Below are 25,438 nucleotides of genomic sequence, written 5' to 3'. Positions count from 1 at the left end.
CGGAAGAACTACGCGCCTGAATCTACTCAATCCTGTGCCGTGGTGGAATAGCGACTGCAAATCAGCAATTAAGAGCAACAAAAAAGCTTTCAATAGATATAAAAGATACAATACACCAGCATATAAAATTGAATTCTTGAAAACTCGAGCCGAAGCTAGACGTACAATCAAAAATGCTAAACGCAAATCCTGGACAGAATACGTCTTGGAATAAATTCTGAAACGCCCATGACGGAGGTATGTGAAAGAGTGAAAGAAATATCAGGACTTTACAAGCACCATAATATATTAATGCTGGAGAAAGATGAATGCAAAACCACAGATAACTCCAAAATAGACTCAATACTAGCTAGCACCTACAAAAACCACTCCAGCACATAGAATTACGATGATACTTCTATTATTCATAAGAAAAAAGGAAAGGATGAGAAAATGATACAGTTCGATCAAAACTAACCCATAAATTTACCCATTACCACCCAAGAAAATTATAAGACTCTTTCCAGTCTGAAAGAAATGTCACCAGGACCAGATGAAATACCAGTTGTCTTCTTGGAAGATCTCCCCTCAATAGCTCACGAATACATCCTTAACGTGTTCAATACCGTCTGATGCAGCATAACTTTCCTGAAAATTAGCATGAATCCATAATAATTCCAATACTAAAACCACAAAACATTAGAACCCATCCTGAATCCTATCGATCTATATATCACACATATGCTATGTACAAACTAATTATAAACAACAGATTGATCTGGACTCCAGAAGAACGAAACTTATTATACAGGAGCACAGAGTATTTAGACAACATAGATCAGCCCTGGATAATATCATATGTGTTAAGCTATTTTTTTACATTAACCGAGCTTTTGACATTGAATGGCATGACTACATCTTGAAAAAGTTATATGAATTCAATATACAAGGTCACTGCCTGATTTTTATCAAAAACTTCCTGAGAAATAGAACATTCAAAGTAAAAGCAACGGTACCACCTACGAAAAAACATATTTCGAAAATGGTATACCTCAAGGATCAATCATAAGTCCCACACTCTTTATTATCGCAATCAAGGACATTCTAAAAAACTTAAAGTTACCAGTAAAAGCTTGACTATACTCAGATGATTTGGTTGTTTACTGTAAAGAAAAAAATTTGAAAATCTCTTCTCACAAAGTCAGGCTTTTATCCATAACCTGGAACTGTCGTCACAAAAAACTGGTTTTACTTTTTCAGCAACAAAGTCACGCTATATACTTTTCTCAAGAGAAAAGAATATACCAAACGTACAGGTATTGAAAGTATATAATAAAGAGATAAACAATAAAACAAAAAAAAAACAATAAAATTTCTCCGTATACTATTTGAACTAATCTGGAATCGTCATATTAGAAATCTTCTCCAAGCTAGAAACAAAAGATTACACTTACAGAAAACGCAAATGAACAAAGACTGGGGTACAGATCGACAGACATTACTAATATTCTACCGAACACTTATTCGATCAAAAATAGACCATGGATCAATTGTGTATTTAAAAGCTAAAAGCTTCTGAAAAAAATTGACAGCTTTCCCAATTCAGTCTTACGTTTGATAACAGGTGCATTCAAATCAACACCAGTAGGAAGTCTGTACTGCGAATCAGGGGGATCATCCTTAGGAGACAGAAGACTATATTAGAACCTTGCTTATGCAGCCAGTACGTAAAATCCAATTCTTCCAAACCTACAGAAATACAGAACAAAACGAAAATAATCGGCAAAACTAGTAAACATTTGAAATACGTAAAACGAGTAATGTAACGAATAAAAACTCTCAAGAAAATAATTCTTTACAGGAGGACAATCCTATCCTTGGAATATCCTTACAAAATCTATGAGATTCCAAATAACGTATATTATCCCCAAGAAATTGAAAATTCAAGTGAAATTTCTGACTATCATATACACGTTCTGCACATTGACTTAGACAAATTAGAAGAAACTTTATCAAAGATCCAAAAACATTTCAAATTTTTATTACATAATATGCCACTTTCAGCCTAATATTCCCAGTTTACTCATTTAATGACGAAACGAAAGATAATTTACATAAAATCACACGTAAATAGAAGAAAGGTTCATTCAACTTTCTCCGTACTACGATTAGGTATGTAAGAGGTAATCCACACGATACTGACCTAGATTTACTTAAAACACATAAAACCGCTTAAGGATTAAAACAAAATGAAATTGTGCTAAAATTCAATCATCAAATATCTTTCTCTCTCTTACGAAATTCGATAAATTATTAACATTAATAACAAATTTTAATGATCTATACAGCTATCAATAAATTATCAGTTGATTTCGATGAAATTATCAACCTCGAAGATACTGATGAATTCATAATGAAACTTGTACGAACAATCACTTCATCTTATTTGAATATTTCAAAAATAGAATTATTCACTCAAAATGATCTTGAAATTCTAAAATGGCGATTTATCAAAATTTATTGATTTCCCATACCAAAATTTTTCTAATCCAGAAATTTTTTATTATTCCCACATCTTTTCATGCCAATATCAAACGGTAATAAGAATGCAGAGGAGAAATGGGTGACCTAATCTGTACGAAGCCCATCAGATCCAGATGTCAAATACCGAACGTTCAAAACTATATGAAAACAACTGTAAATGAACTTTAACTTTATTTTCTTATTTCTTAGATCTTTTGATATATTAACGCTTCTATAATAAATAAACTTGGAACTTTGTTCTAATAAGAAAAAATTATTTTTCCTTGGTCCCTACATTTCAAATATATAGCAGTAATCAATCAAATTATTTGTAGTTTTATTAAAATTTACAAAATAGAGCTATAAATTTTAATTAAATTATTTAGATCTTTTTTATCATTTATATTTTTTTTCGTTCTTATGAATGTGAACCATTTCTAAAAATACCCTTTTTCGTGTATTATATTCTGTTTCAAGAATTTTTGAATCTTTATAATTGAATTTATGTTTTTTTGATATTTGGTTCGTTAATGCAGCACTATTTTTTTTATCGTATTGATGACCTCTTAGTCTATTTTCTAAATACTGATATGTTTGCCCTTTGTAGACAGCCTCACAATTAGTAAAAGACACTTGATATATAATATTACTTCTTTTGTTTTTTGGTGTTTTAGATTTTAATTTGGTGAAATATTTGGATAATGTATTATGGCTTATACTGATATAATATTTATTGAAATGATTCTATAGTTGTTGGGAAAGTCTTGTACATATGGTGAGGAAAAGTGTTTTATGTTTTAATGTTTCGTGACTGTTTTGTTTTTAAATTGATTGTAGTATCTGTTTATCTTTTTCTTGAATATGTTATTTATCATTTTTTACGGATAATTATATATTATATATCATATTCAGGATCTGATAATTGGATAGATCTATCAGCCAAACTTATTATCACTGATCTCTTTTGTGACATAGGATAACACGAATTGAAGTTTACATATCTTGAGGATCAAGTTGGTTTCGTATACCATTCTGTTCTTATGTTAGTGTTAATTTTATATAATGTGACAAAAAAGAATGTACGAGGACCATTTCTTAGTTTCTGTGTTCTATGTTAGCTGAAAAGCAGTAGTCTTCCTTGAGAATTATTCCTATTGTATATTATTTATTGAGAATTATACAGAGTATTTTTAAAGTTATCTTAGAGATTGTTGTGCTAAATTACTTTTGAAATAATGAAAAGAGATTAATTTATTGAAAGAACCACTATTTGGTAACCACCTGTCTTCAAATTGCTCTTCTAAAAATGTATTTATGACGATTGAGTTTTGAGCAGGAGCACCGTCATGAAAAAAAGAAGTTTGTTTAATTCGTCTGGTGGCAAGCGGTCTAAATAATATTATTTTAAATTTCTTAAAATATCAAGATAGCTTTCACCTAAAAATAAAACAAAAAACATTAAAAACAATAAAAAACAGTGTTTTTTACATTATTAATTGAAAATAAATCAATAGATTGTATTTCCTAACCATTCCCATTGTAAAGATGAAGTGTTATTATTTGATTATTTCTAATCACACAAAAGTCAATGAACTGCCACCAATCTTGAAAAGCACGTTCTTTGGTTAAAATATTATCTTAACCCCAATAATGTGTCTATTAAATAATCCTTTTTTCGTGAATTTCGATTCGTCCTGCCAAATTATGTTTTTAAAAAATCTTCGCCTTCCTTGCATTTTATTATTAAAAATTCAGCAAACTTTACTCGTTTAATAAAATCGGTTGCTTTCACAATTTGACACAAATTGTAAGAATAGGCAAGCATTTTATGTTTTCGTAAAATGCAGTGAATCAACGATTTGCTTACTCCTACATCTCTTACGGCAACACGTGTTGATGCTTTTGGAAAAGCAGTCAAATAAGCAACAACACTAATTTCGGCATTATTATTGCCAATAACTGGTTCAATTCGATTAACTTTTGCTTCAAATGAACCGTATAGCTTTAAATTGTTTAGGATTATTTTAACAGTATGCGAGTTTGGTCGTGGTCTATTTGGATATGTTGCAGTAAATAAAGTACATGTTCTTGTAACAACTTTGCCCTATTCACTATGTATTGAAAGCAAATTTACATAATCTTCGTTATTAAAATGAGAACGAGCCATTTTATCGATTTTCGTAAGGATCAACAATTGACTTATAACAGTTAAATTAGTCTTCTTTATTACAAAGCCTACTAAAAGTATACATAAAAAATTAAAACTTAATGGAAAATTCAATATTATTAATATAAAACCTTTAATTTCTCGGAACCGATTAAAAACTGAAATAGAATTACTAAATACAATTTGATTTGATTTTTTTACAGACCTTGACAAGATAAAGAAAAATACTTTTTTATTTCTTTGTGCTTGTATCAGCGAGTGGTTTAACTGTGAGATCGTATCCGAAAACCCATAGGTAGAAATTTTCATTATTTTACTATAAGTATTGTGCCATATACAGATAGTTGTAACTTATAGTGGGACACCCTGTATAATAGTGCTTCTATGCTATAGGCAAGTAATTGAATATTAATAAAGTACAAACCTAGAAAATAATTTTTCAAATTCCAGGTTTCGAGTATATCTAATTCCTGATATTATTGTTGAAACCTTCCATGTATATGAACAAATCTTCAACCCAAATCAAAATACGAGTAACAACGAATATTGATAATTCGAAAGTTAGGATGGAGCATACGAATTCATAAGCAAGACAATCTATATGAAAGTATGGTGATATTTTCCATTTATACTGAAATCAGGTTACTTTTGAAGTAAACAGTATCATTGGATTTGTCGAATAAGAACCAAAAAATTCTGAGTAAAAATATCAGGCCTCCTAATTAGCAGTATTTCAACAAAATTTAAATATTTATAATACCAAATTAAATGCTTCTCGCAAACCATAGTTAAAACTTGTTGATTATCAAAAACTTAATGATATTACAATTAGAGATCTCCAGAATAAAAAATGTTACTCGATAAACTCGGATGATTCCAATACTCAGATACATAAGAAATGTAGAAACATTACATCACGTATATATGCACATGTTTGTTTAAAAAGAGCTGCTACAACCTTCCAGATTTATAGATAATAACTTGAATAGGTATACAAAATCAGAAATAATCAGTGTAACTCAATGTGATCAATGTTCACAGAAACACATCACCTTGAAGGGAGAGAGATAACGTGTAGCACATTCAATTTATTTTGGTATTTTGTGATACTTGGAGGTTTTGTGTTTTTGGTGTCTTATCTAGTGAGCTTTCCATTATTTTAAGTTGAAAATTTTCTCTCTTCGAAATCCATCTCTTTTCTCGTCTCGTGTTGCTTCGACGAATGTTGCTTCTGCTTCCTCCGTTATGCTGGTTTCTTGGTCATTGTTGGTCCTAAAATTATCAGAGTACATCTCAACTCCTTGCCTACTATTTTTTGCACGACAGGATAGCTATAGTTAACTTCCTGGAGAGGTTCTCAATGTTTAATGTATATAAAAAAAACCACTCCAAGTTCTGATTCAAACAGATTACAAATTGCATTTCTTTATATCTTGAAGGAGATGATAAAAAACAATAGACTGAATAACATTTCACATTTTTTAGTATAACCACAACACTTTTTACATTGACAAGTGAGCATTTGAGCATTTTTTTTTTCTGACGTTTTCTTTATCCAATTATTGCATAAATGAAACCAAAATTTTCAACCCTTCATTGAATCAAGTTTTAAATCATATGAGTATGTCGAGCCATTTTTATGTAATACTTTTGACGATTGAAGTTTTATTGAAAATATTTGAAGAGAAGTTAGATATAAGTGTTATTCAATTTTTCATAGTGTATAAATCTATACTCATAAATAAGACTTAAAAATGAATTTCTTTAGCTTACCGAATGATCCGCACATTCAAAAGACGATGTATCGATGCTATTTAGTGAGGCTTTGACAAACTGCAGACTTTGATTAAGAGCATATGTATCACGTGAGCACGTGTCTAATATATGTACGCCCAGCGTAACATTTGGCAAAATATTAGGATCTCTGTTAATGCTATCGATAGCAAACATCATGGCTTCGAGACGTTGGACACCTCGATGATAAATTTGAGGACCACATGGTGTTTTGTCTCCTTTGGTATGAACTGGAAATAATCCTCCGAGGATTATATCTCCTGAGACACTGACAGCAACCTGCTGATCTATTTGTATGCTTTTTGATGCGGCCACACACACAAAATAGACCAGTAATCCCGTGATCATTCCCGAACCGCTCTTCTCTATTCCATTCGTCAATCTGCAACATGCAAAACGCATTATCGAACTTTTTCGTGTTCATTAAAATATGAGTTGATATTTAATAATACATAGAGAGCCATGGAATAGAGTGTAATTGTGATCTTTATTGTATTTTAGTATGACTTGACTAATTATCGATAAGATAGGGTTAATACGATAGAATTTAAAATAGATTACAGAAACAAATCATGTTTATGATTCTCTAATAAAGATTACGAACAAAATTAGATAACTCCAATCGCTTTATCAAGGATAATATATTCGATAAGTGTTTAATTATCCTATGTTTTTCAAGACAAATCTGTTACTTTAATTATTTTGACAAAATGATGACCATCACAGCACTTCAACATTCTAAGAACGTGGATAATGGGAGATTATTAAATAATTATTAATAAAATAGCCAGTTAATATGCCAATCTTAATAAATTATACTTAAAAAATACGATTTTATAATGGATTGAACTGAAAATTAAAAAAAAAATTTTGAATAGAAGAACAAAGCCAATACAGTTTTTGAACAGTAACATTATTTTCATGTAAGTCATTTATTCTTTCTTAACTGAATAACTGGAATGCTTCACCGTTGCAAGGTACTGCTCACTAGGGCTGGGCAATTATAAAATAATATAATCGATTATCTATTATATAAAATAATCGATTAATCGAAGATAATCAATCAATCCAAAATAATCGATTAATCGAAAATAATCAATTTTCGATTATTCGAAAATCGGAAATAATGCTTCAAAAGAACGATTGTGGGTTGATTCCTACAAAAAACAAGATAAAGAGCGAGTATACCACTAGGAACATTCAGAAGACATTATGGTTTGATTCCCAATAAAAACAAACCAAATAATGATTCTACAGAAGATATTTGGAAGTAAGATTCTGATATTCAATTATGTTGAAATAATTATTCAGAAAATAAATTTTTTAATCGTTACATTGATTATTATATTATTTGATTATTTTAACGATTGTACGAAAAATAGTGTGTATGTCATGCCGCGAAACGTTAAAAAGGTATTTCGCGGCATAAGCATACAAATACCTGTTTCAGTCTTTTAATTTGTAATAAAGCTACTTGAAAACTTTTAAAGTCAATTAAATCAAATCAAATAAAATCGATTATTTTCGATTAACCGATTATTTTCGAATATTAAATTTTTTCGATTAATGGATATTTTTATATTTTCGGATTAATCGATAATTTCCGATTAATTGACATTTTTATATTTTCCGATTAATCGATATTTTTCTATTAATTGATTATTTTCGATTGTTTGATTATTTACGATTAATCGATTACCAATTATTTTAAAAAATATATATCGACTTATCGATCACCCGATTAATAAATTATTTTTCTATTAATCGATTATTTTTTCCACCCGTACTGCCCACTAATAAAGTTTTATCCGTATACCTTCCAAAGACCGTACACGGGTAAGTGTAAGTGAGCATCAGAGAATCTAAATAAAATATATCGGTTCACCACTCTGTATCTCACCCTACTCAATAATGCTATACTGATTGGATCGAAATGATCTCGATGTTCCAAGTGGTGGAACGATAAAAGATAACAAGTTCTGAGTTTATTGGCGAGTAACGAGAGATAGAGAGTGGGAAATCAATGCGCCTTCTTTCACTTTCACTAGTACATTTCCACTTAAATGTAGCCCTTTCTATCTTCAATATTAATTCTATGCCATTTCAATAGTGGAAACTATTTTGAATGTTCATTAATTGATAGTCTTTGTACTGCCAAAGAAAAAACTGTTGTCAAAGAAAAGTTCTAATCAGAGTTGAATGTTATTTTGGTGTTGTTTTAGACCAAATAGTGATAAATGTATAAATATATGTTGTGTTCTGATGACTTGCCACTAGCTGGAAGGCTTTCAGGCGGTTCATAATTATTATGTAGTATGAATGCTTTTTGATATGTATGTTTGTCGTAATTATCAGAAATATAAATTCCGACAGCGAATCTTCTAGCAATCAATCAATCAAATATTTTTTTAGGCGAATGTCAATCTGTTAAGTTATCATTTCATAATTATAAAATAAACGTATAGAGTAAATTTAGTATCTACATATAATTGTCAGCAAGGTTCATATTTCTATAAAAATAGGGTTTCTTAACGAGTCAAATGCTCTATGTGTGAGATTAATTATATTGTGGTAGTCTACTAGTATTGAAATTCGTTTATTAATTGAACATGTCGAGAATATTTTACAATAAGCGGTAACTCTAACCTAAGTCATCACTAGATATTATGAGGCACATTTTTATAATCAAACAAAATGTTGGATTTAATTACCTGATATATCTTTTAAATGAACTACGATTCTTACGAAGCTAAAACTCCAGAATTTTCACTAAAGTAATTATAGCGAACGTTTTACAAAAATCGGAACAAAAAAAATTTTGCTGTTAAAAGTTTTAACGATAATAATTGGAGCGCAGAAATATCGAAAATACACAAATAATTATTCAGAACTATGAAAAAATATGAACGCCAATGGCCTATGTCTAATATACAAACAAATTGCAGTAATGCAGTTAAGTTTATCTTAACGTTCAATCTGTGTTATGATATTTTGATAAATTCTTCATAAAATGAATGAAAATAAAAGTAAATTTGCTCATCGCAGCAAACCATATTTATAAGTGACCGGCAAAAATATCATTAATGATTCTGTTACTGCCAATATTACAAAGAAACAATGTTATTCTATTTTCAGTAAAAATTTATTGTATCAACTGAAAAATTTTTAACAACCAATGCTACTCACTTTTATCACCATAGATTAGTTAATTGATTAAAATCACTATAATTTCATATTTATGTCAAAAATAATTTATCAGGAGCACTTTCGTACTGTAAGTCGACTTTGCAGTGAGAATATAATAGAATCCAATTTTTTTGTTATGAACTCCACATGTTTGTGGTTTCAAAAATAACTTGTGATTCGGAAACGGTCGTAATCTCCTATTTTTGTTAAGTATATGTAGTTATTAAACCAGATATAGAACAAAATTTGGAAAAACTGTCGCGATTGAGAAAGTTTGGTTATACTTGTTTGGGACTTTGCCAAAATTCATTAAAGATTCATATATTTCATTTCCAATTACACTTTCTCTTTCGTTGTTATACAAGGTGTGATAAGAAAGTCGACAATTTATTTGAGTGGAAACAAAGTGAATAACGTAACATAAAATTTGGAATAATCTCAATGTACTGCTTGTGATTAGCAGTGCTCTTATTCCGACGATAACTAAGTGAAGCGAATCTAGACAAACAGAAATATTTTCCGCAGTCAAAAATGGCTAGTCAAAAGCGATTTTTCGGCACTATGAATAATAAAATCGTTGGCCCATTTTTAGGTTTTTATCTTCTACCTAAGCATGTTATGTCATGGACGATGTGCTAGACATAGTAATTCTGGTAGTTTCCTCTAAACACTTTCTCATTAAAAACTTGATGATATTATCATCTCAGTGCGAGGTGATAGCCTGGACGATATCCTAGATACTATGATCCGTATATCCAATTGATCAAAGAAATAGAAGACGTCAATTATTCCCTACCATTTCTGGAAACGAAGGTAATTCCCAGACGGGATAATCCATCGAGATAGATTGCAGGAATCCGGGTAGCTCAGGTAGATACCTGTATTACCACTCATACCACAAACATTCTATGTATTGTGATTGCAGACTACATCCTGAAAGATATGTACTGGCTGAACATATAAATTCAACCAACTATTAGATGGATTTCAATGCTTCAAGCGTTTCAACAATTAAACCACCGTCCAAGAAAAGATCCTTCCTGGAAATGGACTACATTTACCTACTGAATAATTGTTTGAACAAAAAACTAACACAAACTATCTTAGTGAGATGTATTCCTTTTCACTTATATTGGATTCACATGAGTTGTATAGAATCATAATAATACAACATTATTAAACTTAACATATAATTGCAAGTTCCGGTGAGATAGATGGACACGGGAATGAGACCCTCGTTTGGGATGACTTCCACTGGTCATACGATTGTCTGATCGACCGAAAAACTATTAGGACTGTTTTTCCACCGTACCTTCTTTCCAGAGCCTCTTATACTCTTGGCCAGTAGGAGGTTTCCTACAAGTGGGTTTTTGTACAGAGTGACTTTTTTGTCGATCGGAAATATTTTAATATGTTTACAATTTTTATCTGTTTTATAATTTCCCATGTTTTGACAGATTAGTGAGTTACACAATCCATAGCCAGTAAATTCGTGACAATTCAGTTGACTCTCATGGATTTATATTGATTAAATCATAACTGGTGTTACAATCATCGAAACGGTGGTAATTATAGTCTCCTGACGAAGACCTATTTAGACTGAATTCAAGAAGTTAAAGTGGGTACTAAGGGTGTCCCCCGACATACTTCTTCATATTAGCATCGTATGCTATTGCTCCATTTATATTGTAGCTTCCTGATGATGGGAATAGCACTTGCCGAAAGTTTGGATTTGTAGTTTAATAAAGAGTTCTCAATTTACAAAATTTGCTGCAATCATCAATATACTGGTTCTTGTTCTAGTTAGTCAGTAATATCAAAAACAAATCAATCATAGGGAAAGCAGTCATGGAAAATATATTATTAATTTTAATTTATTGAACTTTTTTCATACTACCAAACAACTTTGCATCCATTTTCAAGGCTAAATACCAAAACAAAATGATTCATGAAATAATAATTGTCTAAATTGTTCAATATTATATATATATATATATATATATATATATATATATATATATATATATATATATATATATATATATAAATTCTGACGTTTCGACTTTTCTTTAAGTCTTTAATTATATTGACACTGATAATTTGCTTATTTATATTGATCTATAGATCACCTTCATCATGAATATCAAAATAAGGATAAAATAAACTTAGAACTTTGTTCTAATAAGAAAAATTAATTCTTCCTTGGTCCCTACATTTCAAATATATAGCAGTAATCAATTAAATTATTTGTAGTTTTATTAGAATTTACAAAATAGAGCTATAAATTTGAATTATTCAGATCTTTTTTATCATTTATAGTTTTTTTCGTTCTTATGAATGTGAACCATTTCTAAAAATACCCTTTTCGTGTATTAGATTCCGTTTCAAGAATTTTCGAATTTTTATAATTGAATTCATAGTTTCTTGATATTTCATGGTTCGTTGATGTAGTTCTATTTTTTATCGTATTGATGACCTCTTAGTCTTAATATTTTCTAAATACTGAGATGTTTGCCCTATGTGGACAGCATCACAATTAGTAAAAGGCACTTAATATATAATATTACTTCTTTTGTTTTTTGGTGTTTTAGATTTTAATTTAGTGAAATATTTAGATAATGTATTATGCTCTTTATGGCTTATACTGATATAATATTTATTGAAATGATTCTATGTTTCGTTTCTATTTTGTTTTAAAATTGATTGTATCTGTTTTTCCGTATAATTATTTTCTTTCAATGCAGTTTTTGTTTTTTGAATAGCTAAGCATCTAAATTCAGGATCTGATAGTTGGATCAATTTAAAAACAAAACAAAAGTGAAACGAGACATCAAAACATAAAATATTTTTTCCTTACCATATGCACAAGGACTTTCCCAACAAATATCAAATTATTTCAATAAATATGATATTTGTAAAATCATAAAGGGCATAATAATTATCCAAATATTTCACTAAATTGAAATCTAAAACACCAAAAAAACAAAATAAATAATATCATATATCAAGTGCCTTCTAATAATTGCGACGCTGTCTACATAGGGCAAACATATCAGTATTTAGAAAATAGACTAAGAGGTCATCAATACGATAAAAAAATAGAAATGCATTAACGAACCATGAAATATCAAAAAAACATAAATTCAATTATGAAGATTGAAAAATTCTTGAAAATTTTTAGAAATGGTTCACATTCATAAAAACGGAAAAACTATAAATGATAAAAAGGATCTGAATAATTTAAGTAAAATTTATAGCTCTATTTTGTAAATTTAATATATTTGAGATGTGGAAACCAAGGAAAAATTAATTTTTCTCATTGGAACAAAGTTCTAAGTTTATTTTATCCTTTTTTTGATATTTTTAAAAATTAGAAATCAGAAAAACTAATTTTAAAACAGAAGAGATCTAAAATCAAGAAAATTTAGATGCATTTATATATATATATATATATATATATATATATATATATATATATATATATATACTAAGTTTTCCTGAAATTACAAAAGTGGATTGTGTAAGATTATCCACCATCTCTTGAATATGTTTGTTCTCCCCTTGGATATTCAAATTAGAGGTCAACTCTGTGAAATTTCTGTTATTTCCATTTAAATTACAAGTCGTTCTATAAAATCTCACCCTTTGAGAATAATCTTCCATCTCTATAATAACTAACCTAATTTTGTATGTATCAGGAATGTTTCAATATTCATATAATATACTGATTCAATGTATTAATATATCTGGCTGTTTTGTTGTTCTATAAGAACATAAAGATGATTAAACGGTTTGAAAGGAATTTTATTATTAAATAGGCTATGTTCTTGTTGTTAGAATCTGAACGGCAGTTGCTATGACCTCTTCTTCCGATGCAAATTGTTTTTTACTCATGAAACTTTCGAAATCTGGGAGCAGTGAAGAAGCAAAGGGGGCCCATTCTGGCAGATAATGTAGATTTTGAAATAGTTCGTACTTCAGTTTACTATTTTTAGTGATGGTTGCTTGAACTACATAAGACTACATTCATACTTTACAGTATAGAGAAAACAAGCAAAATTTATTTGATTTCCTATTTGATGTCCCATTTTTGGAGTCTTAACTTGCTTTGGAGCTGAAGTGGCAGATTTGTATCTCTACTTAGCCCATTTCCAAAACGCTATATAAATTCGCATATAATTTAGTTTTCCTTTCAGTGTTGCACAGATCTTTCTTTAACCCAAGACTCCTGCTAAAATATCTGTATGCGAAAAAAACAATCTTACATAATCATTATCTGTATATTTGCTATATTTTCTGACGTTGATGGAATTTTTGGGCGATCTTTATTTGGATTGACTTCTAACCATCATTGATGCAATAGTTGTAATGTTAAGCCTTCTAAAATGAAACATTTTATTGTTCGATACTCAAGTATTCCTTTGTGGTAGAATAATATAAAGAGTCAATATTGAATTACTAAAAATATATGAATGAATTGATTAATGATTATAAAACTTCACACTTGTTCACAAATTCTTAGTGAATGTCACTAAATTATAGAACAGTTGGTGAAATTGGACTGTTGATTCAGTCAATATTATTTCAATATTTGCTCTCAAAACCCCATGTCACAAATATAGAGTGAATAATTAGAGTATTTTAGCAGAACGGAGAGTTTGAACATGCAAAACAAAAATAATGGTAATTTCTAAATGGTTTGTAGGTCATGAATCATTCATAGCAAAAAAAGTATTATTTATATGAAAGTTTGATTGTTTGTTATTCAATTACGTTAAAAGAAAATAACGGATTTGTATGTATTTTAGCTCACACATAGTTTATAACCTAGATTAAAATAAAATATTGTTTATCCCGGAAAAATATCAGGTTTTCGTGGAAATATGAAAATATGAGAAAACTATATAAAGGACCTGTCCTCTTCCACTTCCAATTTGGAGCAGGTACCTTTGTATTATTCGTCTACGTTGACTTTAGAATTAGGTAGTGTTTTGATGCCACATACAGATAGAAAGTAGATTTCAATAATCTTTTTATGTTTAAATGCTTGAGAATATTTTTCCATTTCAAACTCTTAGATACACAATTCCAGGAGGCAATAAAAACAGAGCCGTAGTTTCTGACGGAACTGAGTGTAAATTGGTGACCGGTTTTTTTAAGATGAAAAGTTGTTATTCCAAAACATGGAATTGAATGAAGCTGTACAGGTAAGTGTAGTAGTACAACATAAGTGGCTGGCTAAACATGCTTTCGTCGTTAAATTGTCTAGTAAATATTGAGAAATATAAGCTGCATCCGTATAAAATTCAATTATTGAAAGAGCTGAATAAGATGATTTTGATCGTTGCTTGCGAAACAAAATCTAAACGATCAGCACTTTTGCTTCTTGTTTTTTTACCATTGTCTACTGGTACTATTACAGTATATTTTATGAGAATAACACGAAACATCCCTTAGTATGAAAGGAAATTTTCTTCAATGTCAGAAAGAAGCGTATAGAACATAGGCAGACGAACTGGGAAATCTGAACATATAAGAATATTAAGTAATTCATCACTCAATAATTTCTTTTTTAAAAGAAATGTAAGAAATAAAATCCGAAAATGGTCCGTTGAAATATTCGAATCAAATACGGTCTCAACAATATAAAATGTATATCTGTTTCATATTTATAAACTCTGTTCAACAAGATTTATGATTTAATCTATAAAAAGAGATATAAATCATCCATGTATTAGAGAAATCATCTGAGATATTAAAAGCTCATCGTTCTTTAGATGTGATTGTCCTCAGGGCTCGTCATTAGAGGAGATGAAAAAGATTTTCTTTCCTTCACCATTTGTTAAGTAAACCAATTTCAGGTATCGTTGTGCTGAAACTTAATTCCATTAATAACCGAAAAGCACGGTTTGATGAGCGAACAAAAGATAAAGGATTAATGGAATTATTCATGTAATTTTCTTCTTCAATGTTTATGTGTAAGTTTAAATAAAAAACTGCTTGTTTTTCAATTGCCTATGTTTCATTTTTGTCACCTTCGCTGATTGTTTTCTTCTCTTCTTATTTTTGATATGCATTAATGTTGAAAATATTAGCTTTGGATTTTTATATATATTTTATATACCTCACAGGATTTTTTCTCCCCATATCGATAATCTACTTCTTTCTATTTGATTGGATATCTACATTTTAAGGCTCTATCTCACTATAGATTCAAACACCATTTCATAAATGCTAATTTCGACTTGTCAGAAATTTTTTATTTTTGAATGAGGTAAGACACAACACCTGTATGCTTGTCACTTTAATATTATAAATAGCTACTCATGAAGCTCTCAATTTTATTAAACGAAAGTTCTTCAATGGCTGTAAAAAGTAGCTACGACTGAAAATACCTAGTTCATATATGTAACGAACTTCCAATAGTTCTACATAGTTGCATTTGTAACATTGTAGTTATGAGTCCATTGAAAATTTAATTCAAACAAATTTAAACTTACTGAAGTGTTCTGGAGTTTGTTATCTGGAAAAATTTACTATGTTTTCAAATAACTAACAAATTTATACTATTGTCCATCAAACTCTTCAAAAGTACATCTCCGTTCAATATACCAATGTAAGAAACACGGAGGTAATAATTGTCATTGTAATGTGACATCCTTAAAAATAGAACTAATGAATACGTTTATTTTATCTTGACTAATGAACACAGAAACGATATGGAAGTGATAAAGAAGTTACGTCGTCATCATAATCATATAAATAGAGGACGGGAATTATAAATTTCTTTTTAAAAACTATATTCACAAAAAAAAAACATAAGTTACATTTTTATAAATGTTCAATCAACTTAATTGATCTCAACGATTGATTTAACAAAATTCATTCTATGAATGAATTTACAAAAACTCATTAAAACAGTATTTACAACAATTTCTATTTATATTGAAATAGATGCTGATTAAGTATGTATGAAATATAATCTCTTTATGTTTTAATTTTTAAAGTCGTCTGGATTTTTCTAGATATAACTCGGGAGATGCTAATTCTAATTCACCTTGAAATTCCATTCCAGTTCAATTGAACATTTTCGATGTCCTACAGAAACTAACAAAGATTCAACACCTGATCATCTCATGGAATATTCAATTCTTTCATATAATAACTTAATCCATTATGTTATTATATATTCACACCTTTAGAAATAATTAAAGGACATATAACTAATCAGACCCTTTTGATATAAATGATCATTTGGTAATATCTCATTATATTAAGAATCACAAGGAAACTTCGAAACTATAAGTCAAAATTAAAGAAAAAAATGCTGAAGTTAAAGAAAAAATAATAGATAAAAGGAAAAAAATAGAGTCGATTCACCTCCATATTCAAACCAAGAAATAGCGTATATTAGAACAAAATTTAGAGATTAAAAACTACCTAAATTCCAAGCCGAAATTATAAAAGATTCTAGCATACTCTTAGAAACAAATATCATCATATCATGAAAAAATGATCAAAAGACCTAAATTTGATTCAGAAAAATTTTTACAGAAAAATGAAATTGGCAACGCTGATAATACTTCTAATACTTTACTAGAAGACCAAGACAGAAAATATACAAATTACTCAAATAAATAACCTATTATAAACGATTATGTAAATTTTTATACATTAAATTCAATTCATAGTTCAGTTATCTCAAGTCACGAAATATTAGAAATGATAAAATATTTACGAACTATTTATAAAGAAGAATAAATTTCAAAATTTAATAATACTTTGACATATTATCTCTCTCTGGGCTCTTAAGTAACTTTTTCCAAATTTAAAATAATTTTTATTTCTCATGAACCTACATTAAAATCCCAAACTATCCTGTTATACAAAATAAAAAAGTATTCATTCCTTCACAACCCAACTTGTGAAGAAAAAGACATTTGAATGAAAGAAGAATGTTCAATTTAAAAGAAAAATACTATTGCAAAGAAAAATTTGAATTGAAAGACAATTGTACTATGGAGCTGTTAAATGACGGCTCTCCTACAAACTGCCAATTATCAGGATTCCGGAGAATTGTAAAATTCAAGTAGAGAACGAAATCTTTTAACTAATACACAAATTAAAAAAAAAAGTCAATACATTTGCCAAAATTAGATTATAAATAGTCAAATTTATGAGTCAACAAATTTAAGTAGAATAGATTTTGAAAAACACAACACAAAAATGATAAAATTGCAAAAAAAATAAAACCAATTCAAGAGATACAAAATCCAGAAAGCCATATAATAATTGGATTATTTTCAATAATGATGATAATAATAATTTGTACAATTATTTTGATTAATAAGAAAATTTAAATGAAGCTTTTCAAGGAAACGGAATATAGAAGAAAAGAACAAAGAAGAATTCGAAATTAAATAAAGAAGACAGGAGTTAGATCTAGAAAAATCCAGACGACTTTAAATATCAAATCGCAAAAAAATTATATTTCATAAATACTTAGTCAGCATTTATTTCAATATAAATAGAAATGGTTAAAAATATGTTTTTAATGAATATTGATGATTTATTCATCCAATTAGTTTTTGACAATACATTCATCGAATGAGTTTTATAAATTCAATCGTTTAAAATTAATGTAATTAATTAATGTAATTCATTCAACATTTCCACACAGAACAAATTCTGGATATTTCTCTTCCTGAAAATGGAAAGCCTCCAGAATTACAGAATGTCTTTCACTGGTTTTGAATCCATACCATTCAAGTCTTCATCAAATTTCTTATACAAGAATTTCCCTAGACTGATTTGGATTAGTGGATAAAAATATTGCTTTAAACGTTTCAGAATATTTCACTCGTTAAAATATTTTATCATCTCGGCTGATTACGTAAGAATGCCATTTTATATATTTTGATTTCATATTAAAAAACATACTGTGCACTCCACTGAACGATTTCCTTCTAGAATCAGATCTTGATACCAAACAAACAAATTAATAAATATAATACAGGAAGCAAAACAATAATCTATTATTTACCCAAAGGTAACACATAATCAATAAAAAGATAAGCATGGATTTCTTCCTCACTGGTGAAAACTGAAAAACAAAAAAAAACATTATATTTAGAATTGAGAAAAAATCCTAGCAACAATATGAAAAAAAAAGAATATTTGGACTGTAAAAATGAAACAGGAAGATTTATAAAGAAAGCAAAAAAAAATATTACTATGAAAAGGTTAAAAATGGAAAAAAATCGGCGATAAACTCATGGAAACTAGTCAATGAAGTTGTATTAAAAACAGAAAGAAAGGAGATTCAAAGTATCAAAGACAAAAACCAAATAATCCATGACATTGAGCAAATTGCCACTATATTCAATAAGTGTTTCATCGATGTGGGTAAAAATTTAGCCCATACTATTAATTGACACATAATTATAAAGAAAATATTGTTAGTTGCCACTCGTTATATTTGTGTCCAGCAAATGAGAGTGAGGTGAAACAAATAATTAATAATGTGTTGAAACCCACAGAAATATCTGGGTATGATGATATCAGTGCTGAAACGCTGAAAATTATAGTAAATTATATAAGTCATCCACTCACTGTAATAATTAATAGTTCGCTAGAAACAGGGCACTTGCCAAAAGCATTCAAAAACAGTGTTGTAATACTAATTTTGTTGTAATACCAATTTTTAAATCTGGAGACAGGAATGATGTGGCAAATTATCATCCAATCTCAATGATAACAAGTTTAGCCAAAGTATTAGAAAAGATCGTGAAAATTAGAGAGAACAAATCCTTGGAAAAACATAATCAACTTTCAAATTCTCAATTTGGGTTTAGAAATCATAAGTCAACTTAAGATGCAATACACTTAACAAACACTATTAATGAATGCATAAATAAAGATAAACCGGTAAAAGACATTTTGCTCGATTTGGCAAGTGCTTTAGACACCGTCAAATATTCCATTTTACTACAAATCAGGACCTAGGAATAGGAGGTCCAGCATATGGTTTTTTGAAAGTTATCTGAAAAATCGAAAACCACAGGTCAAAATGAAGGACAAAAGAAGTGACATGTGGAGTACCTCAAGGAACGATCTTGGGCCCACTGTTATTCACTATCTACATGAATAATATTTATTTACTATTTATTGGAGAAATAGGACAAATCATCAGCTTTTTTGATGATACAGTGGTCGTACATAAAGACACAAAATGGTACAACTTGAAATTGAAAATTGAAAGCGATTTTGTAGAAGTTAAAACTTGGTTGAACTATAGATTATTATCGGTGAATTTCAAAAAAAACAGTTTATCTACCATTTGGTAGCCTCGAGACATCCATTCTAAAAGTTGATATAACAAAATTCTATCACAATAAAACCAGCAAATGAAAAAAATATTTGGGAATAATATTAGATCGCACTTTCCCATGGAAAACTCATGTGGACTACTAAACAAAAAAAGTAAGGTGCATTCTATATAGTTTTGAAAAAATTGTCAAATTTATCAGAGTTTAGTGGAAAACATTTAAGTTATGGAATCATAGGCTGGGGAGGTCTCTCAACACACTATAACGCACTACAAGTTTCACAAAATAAATTTTTTAAACTACTCATGAACAAGAATAACATACTGATGCATATATATAGAAGCTAAAGTATTAGATATCCGTCAAATATAATACAATATTTAAACAGAGTTAAATTACAAGGAAGAACATATGGCTATGAAACTAGGAATAAACAAAAGTATATTGCATCCCTTATGAACAAGAACATGGGACAGAAAAGTTATTTGTACTTGAGGAATGTATTATAAAACAACCTACCAGAAGATATAAAATGATAAAATACTGCACTAAAAAGATATATATGGAATAGACCAAGAAAAGTTATTCAGGAATTAATTGACTAAAAGAAACTGAAAACGTACATTGATTATAATGCTATATTCATTTATTCAATTATGACTTTATGTTTTATAAAAAACTTTCTACTCCACTTTTTTGTTTTGTTTCATTTCTTATATGTACCAATTAACTTAAATAACTTTAGGAATAAGTTCTTAATTGCTTTTATGTATTTATCTAGTTTTTATTTAACGAAATATCCCACCACGTACAGACTATCGTACAGATAGTTTCTATGGTTATTTATGTGTTGATTGAAGTAAATATATATTCAAAATTTCAACTCAATATAATTACAACTTCTTATTATCAATATTGAATTTTCAAACTTAAAATGTGAAATTAAATTTCACAAACAATATGAATATCCACTTAACAGTTTCATTAACTTCTATTGTGTCCTTATAAGACACTATACCGCATCTTTTTTTACAGCTACTTTCATAAATACCACTCTACTCCAAATCTGGTATTTTATCTACCCAACAATTGTAGGAGAATTTCAATAATAAAAGAGTAATTGTGAATATTGTAGTGATAGTGTAAACAGTGTGTCAGTATGAAAATAACCAACAGCTCCACAAAACTCCAATTTAACTCCACAATATTATGTTATATTTTTCAAATGAAGTGTATATTTTTTTTCACAGTAATTTGGTGAGTCTTTCACTATATTATTCGAAAAATGCATATTTCTTGCCGGATTATTGAATTGGTGGATACACGAAATTCTCATTTTAGAAATCGAAAAATATAAGTGATGAATATAAAACAGAAGGAACAAAAGTGGTTAGATTAGGGTTCCGCCGGTGTTGGGGAGAGTCATATAGAAGTTCATAATTAAAAGAATACAATGTGGAGTCATTTATCTTGTCGGTTTATTTATTGAACAGTCGAGCAACTGAAGTAAAAGCTGAGTGCCATTTAATGTGTCTTCTGCTTTGTTTCTGTCGGTTTATCGCATTTCTGGAAAGACAGCATCGAATTTAGTGGATTTTTAATCATTAAGTTAAACATACTTTGTATGTTATATATGAGTTTGTAAATAAATAAAAGAAAGGAAGGTTGAGTCAATTAATAAAAAAAAAAGCTTTTGAATCAATCTGGTAATTAGAAAGTTTTTTCTTATTATAAATACTCAGAGTATATGTCCACATTATCAGAAAATTCCCATTTCCTATTTAGCTTTTAATAAATCCTTGAAAAAAACATAAAGTACTATAAAACTCTAAATTTTCCGTATTTCATCAGCCAATGGTGAAAGATACGTTGGCGGACACTCAGTAACAGTAGGTAGAAGAAATTTGGTGATAAACAAGAAGATACATTGTTAGATGAAGACAACAGCAACATGAATGTTAGTTGGATAAATAATTCATTTTAATCCACGCTGTATCAGTAGTAGACGCCAATTGAATATAGTTCAAGACAAACTTTGATATTTTTCAAGTAAATTAGGAATTGATAATGGTAATGCATAACTTGTTGAAACAATTTCAAGTACTGTGGAAAAAACTTGAAACAGGTCGATCTTTATTCTTAAATTGACAATGTAAAGTCAACTCCAGAACCCCCACTGAATTATAAGCACTCCCTCGGAAATTTTTAATATGGAAGTGGATCTTGTAGCACCTTGTTGGGAAGGGATTTTAGTCCTCATTTCAGCAATATAAAGATTTTTTTAAATTTGGTGCAATCATAAGTGAGAAAATCAATTTTCAAAATCTAGAATTTTTATGTCTCTATAACAAAACTTTACGTAGAATGAAGATAATAATGTCGCATAATATTTAGAATGTATTTTTCAACGTATTTTGCAATTAAATTCAATGTTCAAAATGACCCTCATTCACTTCTTCACAATAACCAAGGCGATTGAAATTCTCGTACATTTTGTGTGAACTCAGGGTTTATTTTGTTAATTTCTTCGTTTATCATTTAAATTTCTAACTGTACATGCAAAATGTGTTGGAGCTCCGTCTTGTTGGTAATTAATAGATCGATCATTGGGATGATTAACATCAGGAAAAAGTCTTCGTAATGTAGGTACTAAGGTACTAAAAAACCTAGATAAACCTCACCATTAACTGTTCCCTCAAAAAAAATTGGACCCATAATTTCATTGTTAATGATACCAGCCCAAACGTTCACTTTTTTAGGATATTGAGTGTGAACCTCACTCGTTCAGTGAGAATTTTCTCTGCTCTAATATCTACAGTTCTATTTGTTAACCGTTTAAATGAAACATCAAAAAAAAACTATTTTGTTTTTGAGCTGCAAATCTGTGTTCATTCTGTCCATCATCAATTAATAGAATTCTTGTCTTCTATCAGGATCGTCTTCATTTAACTCCTGAACCAACTGAACCTTTTATGAGTGGTATTTTTCTTTATACAAAAATCTCAAACTATTTTTTGAGTCTAGGACAAATATTATACTGACTTTTTTAGTAACTTACCTAAACGATAACAGCCTACTAGATTCAAATCAATTGTTTAATTGGCTTTTTGAATGATATTTTAGTATCTTCTAAGATTTATAAATTATATTTTAATAGACCAGACAGTATTGCTAGTATAACGGAAAAAATTAACAAAATAACCCTTGAAGTCATAGAAAATGTTGTAGGAGTATTTCAAAATCGCATCGGTTATTGTCAAGAAGTGAAGTTTTGAACATATGAATCAAATGTATAGTACATAGAAAAATATATTATAAATATTAGGCCACATTATTATGTTCATTTTACGTAAAGTTTTAAGATCGAGACAATATCAAAATTTTACAGTTTAAAAATCAATTTTATTGCACCAAATTTAAAAAAAACTTTATATTGATGACTAAAATCCCTTTTATAAAAAGGTTTCACACGACTTTCTTTCTTATTTAAAAATTTCGAGGGGGTGCTTATAATTTAGAGGGGGATAATATTTTCATACTGTTAACTGTCAATTTAAGAATAAAAAGCGACCTGTTCCAGGTTTTTTCCTCGCAGTACATAATAACGCTAAAATTTAATTTATACCATACATATGGACCGCATTGTTCATTATTTATATTCATATATTATCATATATTATTATCGTTATTCAGAGGAGTTGTTCAACGTGTGCCATAGTTTTATTATCTCAATAAATGGGAAGAAAGTTATTGTTAGTTTAGGTGAATTCGACCATGTAAGCAAATAACATGATGCGAATGAAATAAAATCTCTATGTATAACGATTTTGTTTCTATTGTAAAAATATAAATGTTTTAAATAAGTGCTCATTCACATGTATTGGTTTTAAAAATTACTGTTCTATTAATTAAGATTGTCAATCGTTATTATGGACGAATGAACTAAAATATTAAGCTATGCACAAAATATATCCACCTAACTGAGAAAAGCGCAACTTCAAATTGATTAAAATTCTTTTGAAAATAATAAATAACAGATTGTAGTCGGCGCCGACCTACAGCTGAATAACAAAGTTTGTAGGAAAAATGTTCATAAATTTGAGACAAGTCAATAGGATACTAAACGCGATATGCACGTTAGATACCAGAAATATTAAGCTAGAGCGATAAAATAAGCGAATGACGTTATAAAATTAAGGGAAACACTTTCTTAAAGACTATTGTTTTAGAGGATAAAACTTGACTTTTACCAGTTTACCAGTTTTGGAATTACAATAATAGTCTACTGGGACAAACTACATAACTTCAAAATAGTGATAAAAATCAAACCAAGAAGCACGAATCATTTGATGTGCTTCTACTCCATGACAGTGACGACCGCATAGTTTCATTGTGCCAAAATAACTATTCGAAAAGTTTTTAACCACCCACCTCACAATGCCTAGTGACTATCACCTCTCTCCCAATGTTTCTTTTTAAACAGTACCCAACAACTTTGCATTCTACAGCTTAATCTTCAACAAATGAATAATATCCTACAATGCTTTCCACAAAATAATTCACCTTCAAAGCTTTTAAAGGGTCACACCTTAATATTTACATTTATAGAATAAAATGTTTCTCTTCAATAGAGTATTTTCCGCTTCGAATAGAATATAATCATTTGACAATCCACACACATTTTGTTGAATTTACCTTAAGTCTTAAAATCCCTTATTCTTTAATGAAAATCCTATCAGAACTGTAATGGGCTTATAGCACAGTATGTACTAAACGTAACTTTAATTATAGGCAGGAAGTACAGGAACAATGTGGATGTTGTTGAAAGAAGGAAGCTTGAAAAATAATTAGTCAGAGGTTGGGAAAGTCATCTTCATCCCAACCTAATTGGAAATATAAAACTATGATACACTGGAATATTGGCAGATGCTTAGTGTTATTTTTTAATTAAAATTTTTCACAATAGTCTATGCAAAGTGAAAATTGACTGTAATATAGAAACGACACATTTCATGCGGATTAGTATCCTAAAATACCATTTAATTCTGTCATTTCTATGCAAATGGATTCTGTATTACCTTTCGCTCTATAGCAGAATCATCAGTAACAGAATAGGGATCGAGCAAGGGTGTAAAAGATTTGGAAAAATAGCTACCAAGAGTGGAAAAATTACTTCTACCGCTATCAAAGAATTACAACAAAGAAATTCACTAATCCTCACAGAAACAAATCATATTTAATGTTAGAGTTAATAGTATTTATTTTGATATGAAAAGAACACTACATGTTCACTTATAGAGAAAATATGAACTCTGGATTTATTCATCTGAAGATGCCGGACTATATTTCAAAACTGTAAACTCGAAAAATTGTTTTGAGAATCTGAGAAATCCATAGTCAAAAAACATTGTATATATTTTTCCATTTAATGAATTTTCCTTTTTCACTCTTTCCTTTCAAT

At 29.2% G+C, this 25,438-nt stretch overlaps 1 protein-coding gene across 8 annotated transcripts in view; it reads right to left on the bottom strand.

Annotated features, from left to right (window-relative positions):
* LOC130895760 (metabotropic glutamate receptor) overlaps positions 1–25,438 on the bottom strand; it is a 406,290-nt gene that overhangs the window by 205,652 nt on the left and 175,200 nt on the right. For 6 of the 8 annotated variants that reach the window (XM_057803330.1, XM_057803314.1, XM_057803337.1 and 3 more), the window contains one exon: positions 6,443–6,845. In XM_057803330.1, the coding sequence (XP_057659313.1) occupies positions 6,443–6,811 (369 nt within the window). In that variant the 5' untranslated portion in view covers positions 6,812–6,845. Of the gene's footprint in view, positions 1–6,442; positions 6,846–9,649; positions 9,749–25,438 lie in introns of those variants that run through there. The other 2 variants (XM_057803304.1, XM_057803323.1) reach the window with 1 other exon arrangement.

Source organism: Diorhabda carinulata, chromosome 1, assembly GCF_026250575.1.
Source record: "Diorhabda carinulata isolate Delta chromosome 1, icDioCari1.1, whole genome shotgun sequence".
Lineage (NCBI taxonomy): Eukaryota > Metazoa > Arthropoda > Insecta > Coleoptera > Chrysomelidae > Diorhabda > Diorhabda carinulata.
The sequence above is the reverse complement of the archived record's forward strand: the minus strand, read 5'-3'. Positions and strand labels throughout refer to the sequence as shown.